This window comes from Nicotiana sylvestris, chromosome 9, assembly GCF_000393655.2.
Source record: "Nicotiana sylvestris chromosome 9, ASM39365v2, whole genome shotgun sequence".
In the NCBI taxonomy this organism is placed as follows: Eukaryota; Viridiplantae; Streptophyta; class Magnoliopsida; order Solanales; family Solanaceae; genus Nicotiana; species Nicotiana sylvestris.
Window position 1 is genome coordinate 119,877,199 of NC_091065.1, and position 12,907 is coordinate 119,890,105.

General features: G+C 34.4%; 2 protein-coding genes across 2 annotated transcripts; one reads left to right on the forward strand and one right to left on the reverse strand.

Annotated features, from left to right (window-relative positions):
* Positions 1–7,727: 7,727 nt before the first annotated feature.
* LOC104237071 (non-specific lipid transfer protein GPI-anchored 15) lies at positions 7,728–8,690 on the reverse strand. The gene is made up of 2 exons (XM_009791148.2): positions 8,375–8,690; positions 7,728–7,744 (listed from the first exon to the last, which is right to left on the reverse strand). Exons 1-2 carry the CDS (start codon positions 8,688–8,690, stop codon positions 7,728–7,730), a joined length of 333 nt encoding a protein of 110 aa, XP_009789450.1.
* A 989-nt stretch (positions 8,691–9,679) lies between these two features.
* Positions 9,680–10,347, forward strand: LOC104237070 (histone H3.2). The gene has a single exon (XM_070156106.1). It carries the CDS (start codon positions 9,744–9,746, stop codon positions 10,152–10,154), a length of 411 nt encoding a protein of 136 aa, XP_070012207.1. The 5' UTR covers positions 9,680–9,743; the 3' UTR covers positions 10,155–10,347.
* The last annotated feature ends 2,560 nt before the right edge of the window (positions 10,348–12,907 follow it).

Below are 12,907 nucleotides of genomic sequence, written 5' to 3' on the forward strand. Positions count from 1 at the left end.
TTTTGGCATAAATAAAGAATTTATATGACTAAATCACCACAAAAATAATTTTGAAGGATAATTATTGGAAATTTTATAAATAAAAAGGGAAGAAATAAATCAATTTGGAGCTTTTAAAAATTATATAAAAAATTATAAAAATGCTCATGCATGCTTATAACTGCATATGTTCTATTTTGAAATTATATATATGTATATAAAAAATATATGAGGAAAAATTGGGTATCAACAGCCCTCGTGGACCTCTTCAAGGACGTGCCGCGTCTGGTTCGGACCCAAGCATTTTTCTAGAAGGTCGTTGTAAGTTCTCTTATACAGGTCATTGTGGATGACATTATACCTGGCCGCTTGCATTCTCAGTTTCTTGCCTTCTTTTTTATTATTTAGGAGTGTGTTGTCCTGCAAATACGTTATAATACAATTGCGCCAGTCCCAAGTTAAGCTTACGGTTTTTACCTCGACTTGATCAAGCGATGAGTTGAGGAGGTGAACTATGTTTTTGTCTCCGGTTGCGATGCTTTTGGTGGCTGCGGCTAGTTTAGCGAGGTCATCTGCCTCAGTGTTCTGTGCTCGGAGAATTTGGTCGAGTTGACATTCGTCAAACTCGGGCAGCAGCTTGCAGATTTAGTTTGATATTTTTGCAATATTTGATCTTTGATTTGGTAAGTCCTTATGACTTGGTTGACTACGAGTTGGGAATTGCCATGTAGTTTTAACCATATTCCCCGTACTTGAGTGCTAGTCTCAAACCTGTAATTACAGACTCATATTCGGCCTCATTGTTAGTCATATCTGGGCACCTCATGGACTAGCGAATTACTTTGCCTGTTGGGACTTCGAGTATGAGTCCCAATCCGAACCCTGATGCATTGGGTGCGCCGTCAGTATATAGGACCCAGAGGTCTCGTGCTTGGGGGAAGTTTGAGCGGTTTCTATTTCAACTTCGGGCATTACTTTTGCGCTGAAGTCGGCGATGAAATCAGCGAGCACCTGTGACTTTATTGCTCACGGTTGGTACATGATATTGTACCCGCTCAGCTCGGTGGCCCACTTGTCCACCCTTCCCGATAGCTCGAGTTTATGAAAAATTCTTATTAGGGGGAAGTTGTGACGACCGAGATGAGATGGAATTGGAAATACGGTCTAAACTTTCGTGAAGCTACGACTAAGGCCAGGGCTAGTTTTTCGAGGTGAGGATACCTTGTCTTGGTGTCAACTAATATTTTTCTAATATAATAGATGGGGGATTGCGTACATTTGTTTTCTCAAATCAGGACTGCGCTCATAGCTACTTCGGGTACAGTAAGGTAAATGAGGAAACGATTCCCTGGGTTTTGGAAAGCAGTGGTGGCGATGACAATATGCTTTTAATTCCTTCAGGGCTTGGACGCACTCATAAGTCCATTAGAGGTTGTTATCCTTCTTAAGTACGGCAAAGAATTTGTAACATCTATCTGACGATCATGAAATGAACCTTGATAGGGAGGCGATTCGTCCAGTCAAACTTTGAACCTGCTTTTTAGTGGTTAAGTGTTCCGGTATCCCCTCTATGGCTTTGATTTGGTTAGGATTGACCTTGATCCCTCTTTGTGATACCAGCCTAGGAAACCTAGAAACTTTCCTGAGGCCACGCCAAATGCTCACTTTTCGGGGTTCAACTTTATTCCGTATCATCTGAGTATATCGAAAGTTTCTCTCAGATGGTCGATATGGTCTTCTTTCCTTTTTGACTTGACTAGCATGTCATCTATATAGACTTCCATTATTTTACCGAGCTGGTTCTTAAACATCCTCGTCACCAACCTTTGATAAGTCGCCCCGTGTTCTTTAGCCCGAAGGGCATAACTTTATAGCAGTATGTCCCTTGATGGGTGATGAATGTGGTTTTTTCCTGATCCTCTTCCTCCATGAGGATTTGATTAAAACCTGAATAAGTGTCCAAGAAGCTCAGTAGTTCGTGCCCGACTGTCGCATCAATGAGTTGGTCGATATGGGGTAATGGGGACGAATCCTTGGAGGCATGCTTTGTTCAAACCTGTGAAATCCACGCACATCCACTATTTCCCATTCTTCTTTTTTACCATGACCACATTGGGGACTCACTATGGAACGTGCAGGTAGATGTGAATACCATGTTAACGCTCCTCCCGTGAGGGTTTCACCGATTTTTTTCAACAAAATGGAAGACAATTATTCTTTTGGCGAGGTCATTACCTTTCACGGCGGCATAATCTTCAGTGCTGGTTTGCCATCATATATCCTGAGGTAGGGCGGCATTTTAAAGGTTTTTGGTATGACATCTGGGGCGGCGTCATCATTATATGGCTTCTCGACGAACCGGCCAGCATCTTTCTTTGGCAAGAGTTTAGGGGCGCCCGATATTTTATCGACCCTTTCTTGATATTCTTTTATTTGATCCCGAAGTGCTTTGTTCTTATTCTCCATTTCCTCCATCCATTTTTTAGAATGGCTGCGAGAATGTCGTCAAATGCACTATTAATGACATTATGAGTAATACATGTCGTTGGAGGAGGGAGTTGGTTGTGCAACTCGTATGCTGGTTGTGTAACGCAAGCCCTTGCATTTTCTGCAGATGTGTCCCGAGCGCGCTTATGGAGGACTCTAGTTAGTGTGTCAGTTATCTCAAGGAGTTTTTTTTACAGCTAGGGGAGTCTCCTCCGCTATAGAGGTGGAGGCTCCTTTACCAAGAGATTTCGTGATACTGCAGTGAGGAGGAGGGGACCCATCTCATCTAGGGGAGGCATTCGGCGTTGATTTTTTGTCTGCCGTTTCACAACTTTCATAGATGACGTTCATGAGGTTGGTTGGGAGGTCACTTATTATCCTCGTCTTTTCTTCTCTGTTACCTACTTTATTGGGATTCGTGCACACAAAGAAAGGAGATCTTGTTCTTACTTTTTCTTTTACGTTAGTGACCCGTGTTAGCTATAGATATAGAAGAAACTAAAAATTTAACTAGGAAATCCCCACAGGCGGCGCCAAATTATTTGACCAAAAAGTATAATCCTTGGTTCAAATAATTAAATTTGTGTGATAAGGGGTTAAACCTAGTTAATAATAATATTTCTAGACGCGAGTTCCAAAAGCGTGATTAACGTTGGACAGATCTGGTAGAGGTATATTAATGGTGTGCAATAATCATTCCAAGTAATATGAGCGATAATAGAGCATTTAATAGCAACGAGTAATAATAAATGACATTTAAGTAAATAGAAGGAGTGATTCACCCAATAAAGGATGAACTAGATGGTTATTCCTTCTGACTATGATGAGTGACACACAAATCCTTGAATGTTTGAATTATTCTCGGATCTGATGGAAAGTGGGGAATAATTTTTGACGAGAATCTTGATGAAAAGGTCATTCTTGTATCTTAGTAAGAAAGAGAATATTTTGCCAAAAGTTTTTTCTTACAGATGAATGTCACGTGTCTCATATCATTGGCCCCTCTTTATATATATATATGAGACATATTTCTTACAAACTCTAATAGTACAAAATGCATAGAATATTCGCTAGAATATTCCCTTTAATATCTTGTTTCGAAAACTAGACATTTTTTTCACCAATGTTCGACCTCGGCCATTATCGACATCTCGACCACGACTATGAGTATTTCTGCTTCCTGGTCCACCTCGACTAATGACGACTCGAGAATTCTTCCTTCAAGGTAATTTCATTTCGAAAACTATCTGGCAGATTTCGACCCATACAATAGCCAAATTACCATTTTGTTACACAACAAAATAATATTAAGAGCCCATTTTGCCAAACTGCCAAAAAAATACTTATTTTAAAAAGTGTTTTTGTTCAAAGTGCTTTTTGAATACTTTTGCAAAATAACAGTTTGCTTGGCCAATTCGTTTGAGTAGTGTTTTCTGCAAATTCATTTTGTTTAGCCAATCTTTTAAAAAGATATTTTAAAGTATCATATTACGAAAAAGACAGTAAATATTCAATTTGTGATTAGTAAAAGAAAAATAAAATTTAAACATTTATTATAAAAGAATTCACTTAAAATATAAAATGCAATGTAAAAATATAAATTAAAAATTTCAATCAATATATAATATAGTTATTACAAAGCAAAAATATTAAATATTTGTATTACTTATTGTTTACATGATAATTTAAATATGTCAAAATACATCGTTTAATATATAATAAAAAATATGATTAAAATAAAAAAGAGAAGAAATTTATAGTAGAAATAAAAAGAAAAAGGAAAAGAAAAATAAAAATATTAAATTAATGAGGGATAATTTAGAAAATATAAATATATTGTAAGTTTATTTTTATCTTGAATAAATTAATTTTCTACTTCTGCTTCTATTTCTTGGAAGAAGCTAGAATATATAGCTTCTCCTCAAAAGCAGAAAAATTGCTTCTGCGGCTCAAAAGTACTTTTTTATTTAGGCCAAACATCTTAAATTTTTTAACAAGTACTTTTTTAACGAGCTTGGCCAAACATGCTCTAAGTCTCTGTTTTAAAAAGCAGAATTGGAACTCGCCTAGGGCTCGCCCTGGGGCGGAACACTCGTAAAATGCCCTTGGACTTATGTTTGGGGCTTAGTTCCGTGAGACTTACGCTTCGGCCGTCGGGGCTTACGCCCCGGACACGCCCAACACCCAGCGTACTGGGCTCGCCTAATAGAAGTTTATGCAATTGCGTGTAACTAACCTTGTAAATCCTCAAATTTTCTTAATAAATCATTGACTATTCAAAATTACTTTTTTCTTAATCTTAAATCATTAAGTTGAGAGTACTTTATGTCATAATTAAAAGAAAAATTATTGCACGTTATCCACTAAGACTGCTATGATAGTAAATTTTAAATAAATCTTTTATTTAAAAAGTATTTGTTTATTAACTTTTGTTATGTCTTTAATATATAATAATCCATAATTTTTTATAATTATTTTCCTAATTTTTTTTTACGTTTACGAGATACAATACTTATTAATTTAATAACTCAATATTAACTAGTAATTATTTACAAATAATTAGTTATCGTGGTATAGTATGGTGAATTATGTGTCCCTTTATTAACTTGTTGAAACTTAAAAATAAATGATGCTAGAGAATCATATTTAAATTGTGGATTATGTTTTTATATAAATTCTCTTTCAAATAGAAAGTATATTAATAAAAGGAGTATTTAAAATATCAAATTATAGTATCGAAATTCTTTTAAGATTCTTTACTCCCTATGAGATACATATCAGATTTAGTATCGAATATATTACTTTTGATGTTTGAATTGTAACGACGTTGCATCTAATTTGCATATTATGATATATGTCATCCTTTTCGTATTATTCATAGTTGAATTATAATTTATAAATATTTTAAATAGATTATTTGTTATAATTTTGTGATTTTAATATAATTTTTATAATTTTTTTTAATTTTATACTATCTTAAAATTCTTGAAATTAGTAAAATTTAAAGATCCTTGGGACTTACGCCCCATGTCTCAAGGCTTACGCCTCGCCTCGTCAGACATAAAATACCTCGCCTCACGCCCCACCTTTTAAAACATTGCTCTAAGTAGAGTTAGCCTGCAAGTGTATCCATAAGAATAAATCGTGGATCTCTTATTCAAATCATCATTTAATTAGCCTGCAAGTGTATCTATAAGAATAAATCGTGAATCACATTTAAATCATCATTTAATTAGCCTCCCCTTATTTACACAAATTCCAAAAGAAAAAACACAATGTTAGCTGACATCTTTAAAAAACAAATTTGGTGCGAAAGGGAGGCCGAGTAGGAATATGGAAGGCTATAATTTTAAAGTCTTACACCAATAAAAATTCAGAGAATTTTGTACCAATGAATTATAACTCAATTCTCATTTGATAATTAACTTGCGTTCAAATTTTCGTATATGGACCTTGAAAAGATGGTTTAACTTGATTAATGGTTGTACACGAACAAATGAATGTTAAAACTTGACAACATCCACAATGAAGACCTTTACTCTGCAATCCTTGAAAATAAAATAATATAGGCTAAAATTAAACCTGATATATAGATGTCAAATAATTAGTGGATAGATTCTTGCTCTGAGATCCAAATCGAACTTTATGCATTACATAGTAGGAATTTTTACCTCCTGTAGCAAAGGTTAACACTTTATTTATTTTAAATAAATACTATTTAAAAAAATTATATTTTATAGATACCTTTTAATGTTTATAGCAAAATATCTAATTTTGGTTACCTCCTAACCCTAATCCACTAAATACGCTATTCAGTTACAATATTTTTTTTTTTCTATTTTGATACATGTCATTCTCTTCCCCCATTCCTCTCACCCACATCACCTACGTTCTCTCTGATCCCAGCCCAGCACAACACAGAACAAACAATTATCTTTCCCTACACAAAACAACACAACATTAAAAACCTACACAGAAAAAACGAACCTACACAGCTCTACTCAATCATCTAGAACAAAATCAAGCAGGAAGCCATAAACGATAATTATTTGTGCCCTAGCTTTAGTAGCTTCGGATACTTGGCTGAAATTGCCGCTAAAATCTCCGATGAATTTCAAGAGGCAGCGGAGGAGAACGCTAGCGATTGCTTCGACGGAGATAACAACAAGGAATTAGATTCGGAATTCTCAACTATGGAACTCATCTACGACAGTCAAATTGAATTTCAGTCAATTTCCCCTGTTTTCAACCGCGATCTATTATTAAACTTTAATTCCATGGATTCATATGGAGTTAGGGTTTGTTCTTGAACAAAGACGACGGAGTTTGGGGTTGAGCAACTTGATTTTCTGTTAATATATTTCAATGTATTTTCAACGTATCATGCTGTATTTTCATGTATTTCATTGTATTCATTTTCTTTTTTTTTTCCATTGTAATTCAATGTATCTCGCTGTATTTCCGTGTATTTCATTATATTCACTATCTTTTTTTCATTGTATTTCAATGTATCCCGCTGTATTCTATGTATTTCATTGTATTCACTGTCTCGCTATATGCCATGAATGTATTCATATATATTTTTTAATTAATATAATTTATGTATTCAGATGTATTATATAATTTTTCTGAAGATTGCTATGTTTTTAGGGTATTTTTCGGTTGAGAATCTTTTTTTATAACTGGAAATACAAAATTTATGTGTTATAATTAAGTTTGTTGAGTTATATTAGGTGTCTATTATATTAATTGATTCACTTTTCGTTTAAAAATAGTGTAATCCCCATGCCGTGAATACAGTCGAATACAATAATCTGTCCAGCTATAATCCCATGTTTCACCCATGAATACAGTCGAATACACTCGAATACAACAACTAATTAGCTGGACTTCCCTAATTCACGCCTATTTTTGCTACTGTATTCATGAATACAATAGTTTAAATACATCTAATACATCTTATAACAACAGAAAACATATACAATCCGTAATATAACAAATGATATTTATAGATAGCTAATTACTACTAATAGATAGTGCTTTATAAAAATTTCCCTACATAGTACTTATATTGAACATTGTAACAATATTAAGACGAGCTACATAAACTATAACAATTTAAACACTTTGATTTAGTACATATATTTCATTAATTGTTAATAATATAGCTAGAACTTTTTCAGAGTAACACCATAAGCCTATCTCTCCAGCACATTTATTCTAGACTGCTTTCTCGACCTCAGCTACTAGATTTAGTACTCCTACTTTGCAAGTTCACCTGCAACAGAGAAAAAAAATTAAAACAAAAACTTTAGGCTTTGTTAAGAAAAAATGACAAGGAGTAGTAGTATGTAGTTCCTTAGGATATGCATAAATTATGAGTAGATTGTTTTATAAGTTTTTCCATAAGCAAGTCAATTTTTGGTGTTTGGTTAGCACAGAATATTTTCCATAAAAAAGGACAAATGACTTTCTTCGGGCTCAAAGACTTTCAGTGAACTATTGAAGCTATCGAGAGAGTACCAAATGCTGACGGTGACGAAGGTTACTGACTTTCGGTGGACGCGGAGCCAACGAGTTCTTTTTTTTTAGTGTAGATCTACTCCGGTGCCTATTGGATCCTCTGACACCCAATCGGGTTGCCTTTCCCTCGTTAGGTCTTCACTGAAGGATTGTCCACCTTCTCAAGCCTCTCTACCATACCCTTAGAAAGTGACAACGGATGGCTTCCATTACTATAAGTCATTTTCCTTAGCCTTAATACTCAAAAGTATTCATCAAAACACTATCCGATATGCTAATGTGTTTATTAATCTTGACTAGCAATATTTTTTACTCACCAGCCAAACATCATAAAAAAAGAAAATATTTTAGATAGAGATATATTAAAGAGATCATCATTTATTACATGGTTCAAAGTTGGCAGTGCACTTATCAGGAAGCTGCAAGGCCATGGTTCGATCAACACCAGAAATAGGAGGGCCATTGATAAGAACACAGAGACATGGCTGCCCTAATGCCTTGATCGACGCGCAACACGCCTCGCTTGGTGGGATCGGACTGAACGGAGCTACTGCTGCCCTACATGGAATGAGCTGAATCAATGCCGAAAAGAAAGTTGCACTACAAGGATGTGCATTGCTTTCTTTCATCACTAAACTTGTGATGGCCACGAATAAAACAAGCATTTTTAGAGTACTAGTGTTTCCGCTTGAAACCTTCATCCTTTTAATTTGGACTACAAAAGACGTCAGATTATTTTTTGATGGAAATTGATGTGAGAGTACGTAGAATATATATAGGAAGATTAATTTGTTACTTGGCTAATTTCATTTTTCGATGAGCTAACTACTCTTCTACTAGTTATATCACGATTATTATGCTTGTAAAATAGTAGCTGTTAATTAAAACTCAACTTTCATGACTGACCTTCCTCAATATTTGAACTAATTTTAAGTAAATTGTAGTGATTTGTAAATGCAAAAAGTTGGTTGGAAAATTAAGAATAGGCTACGCTCATCAGAAAATTATCGAGGTAAATTAGCAAAGGTATTGTAACTGTAATAGCAGATGGCATTCGGAATTTAAAACTGAAAAATGGGATAACGTATGTAGCTCCTCTGATTTTTTGATTCATTAGCAGTTTATTTTCAATTAAGTACTCCCTCCGTTTCAATTTATGTGAACCTGTTTGATTGAGTACGAAATTTAAGAAAAAATGAAAAATTTTGGAATTTGTGGTCCTAAAAGTCAAAAAGGGCCCAGAGTATTTGTGTGATTATAAAAACTTCTCATTAAGGGTAGATTGTAAATTTAAGCTAAATTATTACCAAATTTAAAAATGAATCATTTTTTTTAGAGCGGACCAAAAAGAAAATGGATTCACTATCTGCGGGAAGAAAAGACAAGTAAACGCGTTAAGTACAATCAGAAAGAAAACATGTTAAAAAACCCGGAAAGGAAACAAATTAGGGAGTAACTAGCTTATCAACGTGGCGACTATAGATTTGTTACTTTGGTAGCACAGAGATTATTATCCGATCTATCATCCTATTCAGATCTTGACCGTTAAAACCAAATCTTAACCAATCAACGGCCTTCATTCACTCTCAATCAGCGCACCGCTAAAAAAATTCAAACTCTTTTTAAAAATTTCCAAAAATATCCCGCCCACCTTCCCTCCTATATAACTTCCCATCACACATCTCACCATTATTCCCCAACCAAAGCAGATCCCAATCTACAAAACTCTTTCATATTTTGATCAAAAATTCGGAATGGCTCGTACCAAGCAAACTGCTCGCAAATCCACCGGTGGAAAGGCTCCTAGGAAGCAGCTAGCTACCAAGGCCGCTAGAAAGTCAGCTCCAGCGACCGGAGGAGTGAAGAAGCCTCACCGTTTCCGTCCAGGAACTGTGGCTCTCAGGGAAATCAGGAAGTACCAGAAGTCTACTGAGTTGTTGATAAGGAAGCTGCCATTTCAGAGGCTGGTGAGGGAAATAGCACAGGACTTCAAGACAGATCTGAGGTTCCAAAGCAGTGCTGTTGCTGCTCTTCAAGAGGCTGCTGAAGCTTACCTTGTCGGACTCTTTGAAGATACCAATCTCTGTGCCATTCACGCGAAGAGGGTCACCATAATGCCAAAGGACATTCAGCTGGCCAGGAGGATTCGTGGTGAAAGGGCTTAGGAAGATGCTTTGTTGTGCTTATGCTTATGGTTGATGTTCTTTTATCTGTCTTAGGGTTTTGTTTGCATCTTTTGTTGGACGTTAGGGTTAGTGATGTAAATCAAATGACTCCTTTTGATCAAAGCATATGTAAAACCTCTGGTTTACTAGTATTTGATTAATGAAATCTGTAGTTCATTTTGTTTCAATCAAAGGTGCTTCTCATATGAATTGGTTTGAATTTTGCAAATCTGCAGGTCCTTTATGCATTTTCTGAAATTGAGCTTGATTTTGATCTGTTAATCCAAATTCGGTTGTCTTAATGGATATTGTAGTCATTGAGTTGGGTTGATGTTGATTTTTATTTTTACCTAAATCCATTGAATGTTGAAGTGGTAGCTGTTTTGACAATATGTTGAAGTGCTGCAACTGTAGTTTTAAACTGACAGAGCTATTGTAACTCGTTCAACTTATTCAATGTTTTGCTGTATAAACTAGGTATATATCCATTGATGAGTCAATTTGGACAAAATCTAAAGTATCAAATTGAAGAGCTCAGGTTTGTTTGGGAGAATGTTCTGGAATGTTAGGGTCATTGGTCAAATCTCATTATCTTGAGCAATGAACATATGTGAAGTGTTGAGTTGTTACTTCTCTGTCTGTTTCATTTTGCGTTAATTTAAAGTTTCCATGAATATCCTGCTATATACATAAGTGTCTCTGTATCTGCTTGCGTGTGTAGTGTATTTCAAAAACAGTTTAATTTAAGAAGATTTTGCCCTTACATCTATAATGAGAAGTTGCTTTGTTTGTTCCAATACTTCTGTTTTCTTATACATGACTTAAAAATGTCAACGGTTGAAAGCTAAAACAAGATGTAAATAACCTGATTGAAGAATGAGATTTGGATCTTTTTTCTTTAGTAATATATAGCTTTAACATATTGATATTGTGGAGTGTAGCTCTTATAAGCATAGATGCTTAGTGATTGTATATCAAAAATTGAAAATGTTTCACTTTTGTCCTCTAATTCACTTCTTACCACTACCATATGTACAGGTATTAGGAGATCAACAGCAGCATTCTAGTTCTTTGTAGATCTGTTAAACCAGAGTATAGGAAAACAAGGCTCAGTTGCTCTGTTGTTCCTAAGATTTTCTACTCTCAATTCAACTTTGGCGTAAAAGGCCTTGCTATATTGAAATCAGAGGTGTCTAGCCTCTGCATTTACTTGTTAATAATCAGAAGGTAAGTTCAGTTTTATTGTCTGGCAAAATAACCCTTGCGTATTACTTTTCTCGTTTCTAACCTGAGATGTACCATTCTACTTTCAGACATCTCGTCTCCTTCAACTATTAAGTCTTTCTAGAAAAAATTTGAACTTAGAGCTGATTGAGTATGTGAAAGTACGGCTATGAAAAGGAAGGTGATAGTTACTAGTTACAGATTAGAAAGTCCCTTTATTTTCTGACTGTTTGTTGCTTATATAGGTCAGTTTTCTTGGATTTTCAGCAGTGGAAAGTAGAATCCATTTGTTGACTCTCCTGATATTTTAGTAATCGTGTGGCTCAACTAGCCAAGAAAATATGACAATTATAAAGAGTGCAGCCTACAAATAAGCTTGACTTAGTTGAATGATATTGATCATATGACAAAAAACAAAGCTTCTTCTAAATGGCAGTAATATACTACTAATAGTAGCAACTTCTCAATGGAGAACAACTGTCAGAGCCATGCTTGCAGTTTGGATTGTCCTAGTATTCTTTAGGTTACAAACATCACACAGCATTTTTGCTCTACTTACTTGCAATAAACGACTATAATGGTCCGGAGTACATATCCTTAATCGGTTGATCCAAATTAAGTTCATTTTTGGTTGTGTTACTTCACTTACAGTAACAAAATATCGAATTATATTCAACAAAAATGTCTAAAATGTACTTGTATGAACCCTGCAAACTGTCATTTAACAGATATAGAACCTACAAATCAGTTTATATGCAAGGGCGGCCCAACGAATTTTGTGGCCTAAAGCCAAACTTTTTAAGGGGCCTTAACTTTTTAAATTTTTCTTTTTATTTATTTGAAGTCTATTTGTTTTTAGCTTTCTTAGATACAAAGTTATTAATGGTTTTCTTATAATCAACAACTTCTAATAAGTATTTTTCAACTGAAAATATAGCTAATCCGTTTAACCTTTCTTGTGACATTATTGTTCTTAGGTAAGATTTTATCAATTTTAATTTTGAAAACTTCTTTCTGTTGAAGCAACAGTAACATGAGTTATTAACATTATTCCATAGAAATTTAGGTATTTGGAAAAGAATTAAATCTTTTTATTTGATGAAATGTATCAATTAAACTGTAATCTTCTAATTGTACTATTTTCCTTAATAATTTTAATTTAGAAAATAAATTTAAACCATCAATATCGAATTGATTATTATGCTTTAAGGAACATTCAAGATTAAGACAATATTTTTTTTAAATTTCCAACATCTAGTGATCTTAGTTTTTACTACCAACAAAAAAGCCAATAATATTTTCATATGCTTTGAATTGTTCAAATCTATTTTGAAGTGAAAAAATAGCATTATCTATTATGTATAAAAGTAATTAACTCTAAAGGACCCTTCGAATGATTTTGAGATTTCTTTATCAACATTAACATCAAATTGTTACTTCCTATATATCACACGTTTCTTACGAAATTCAGGTTTGATATTTATTTCAAGTGCAATTTCCTAGGTAGAAATCATAGCAGTTACACATCC

Bases quoted from the DNA above. Each gene is read 5' to 3' on its own strand.
- LOC104237071 (XM_009791148.2), bottom strand. From the start codon at position 8,690: ATGAAGGTTTCAAGCGGAAACACTAGTACTCTAAAAATGCTTGTTTTA.
- LOC104237070 (XM_070156106.1), top strand. From the start codon at position 9,744: ATGGCTCGTACCAAGCAAACTGCTCGCAAATCCACCGGTGGAAAGGCT.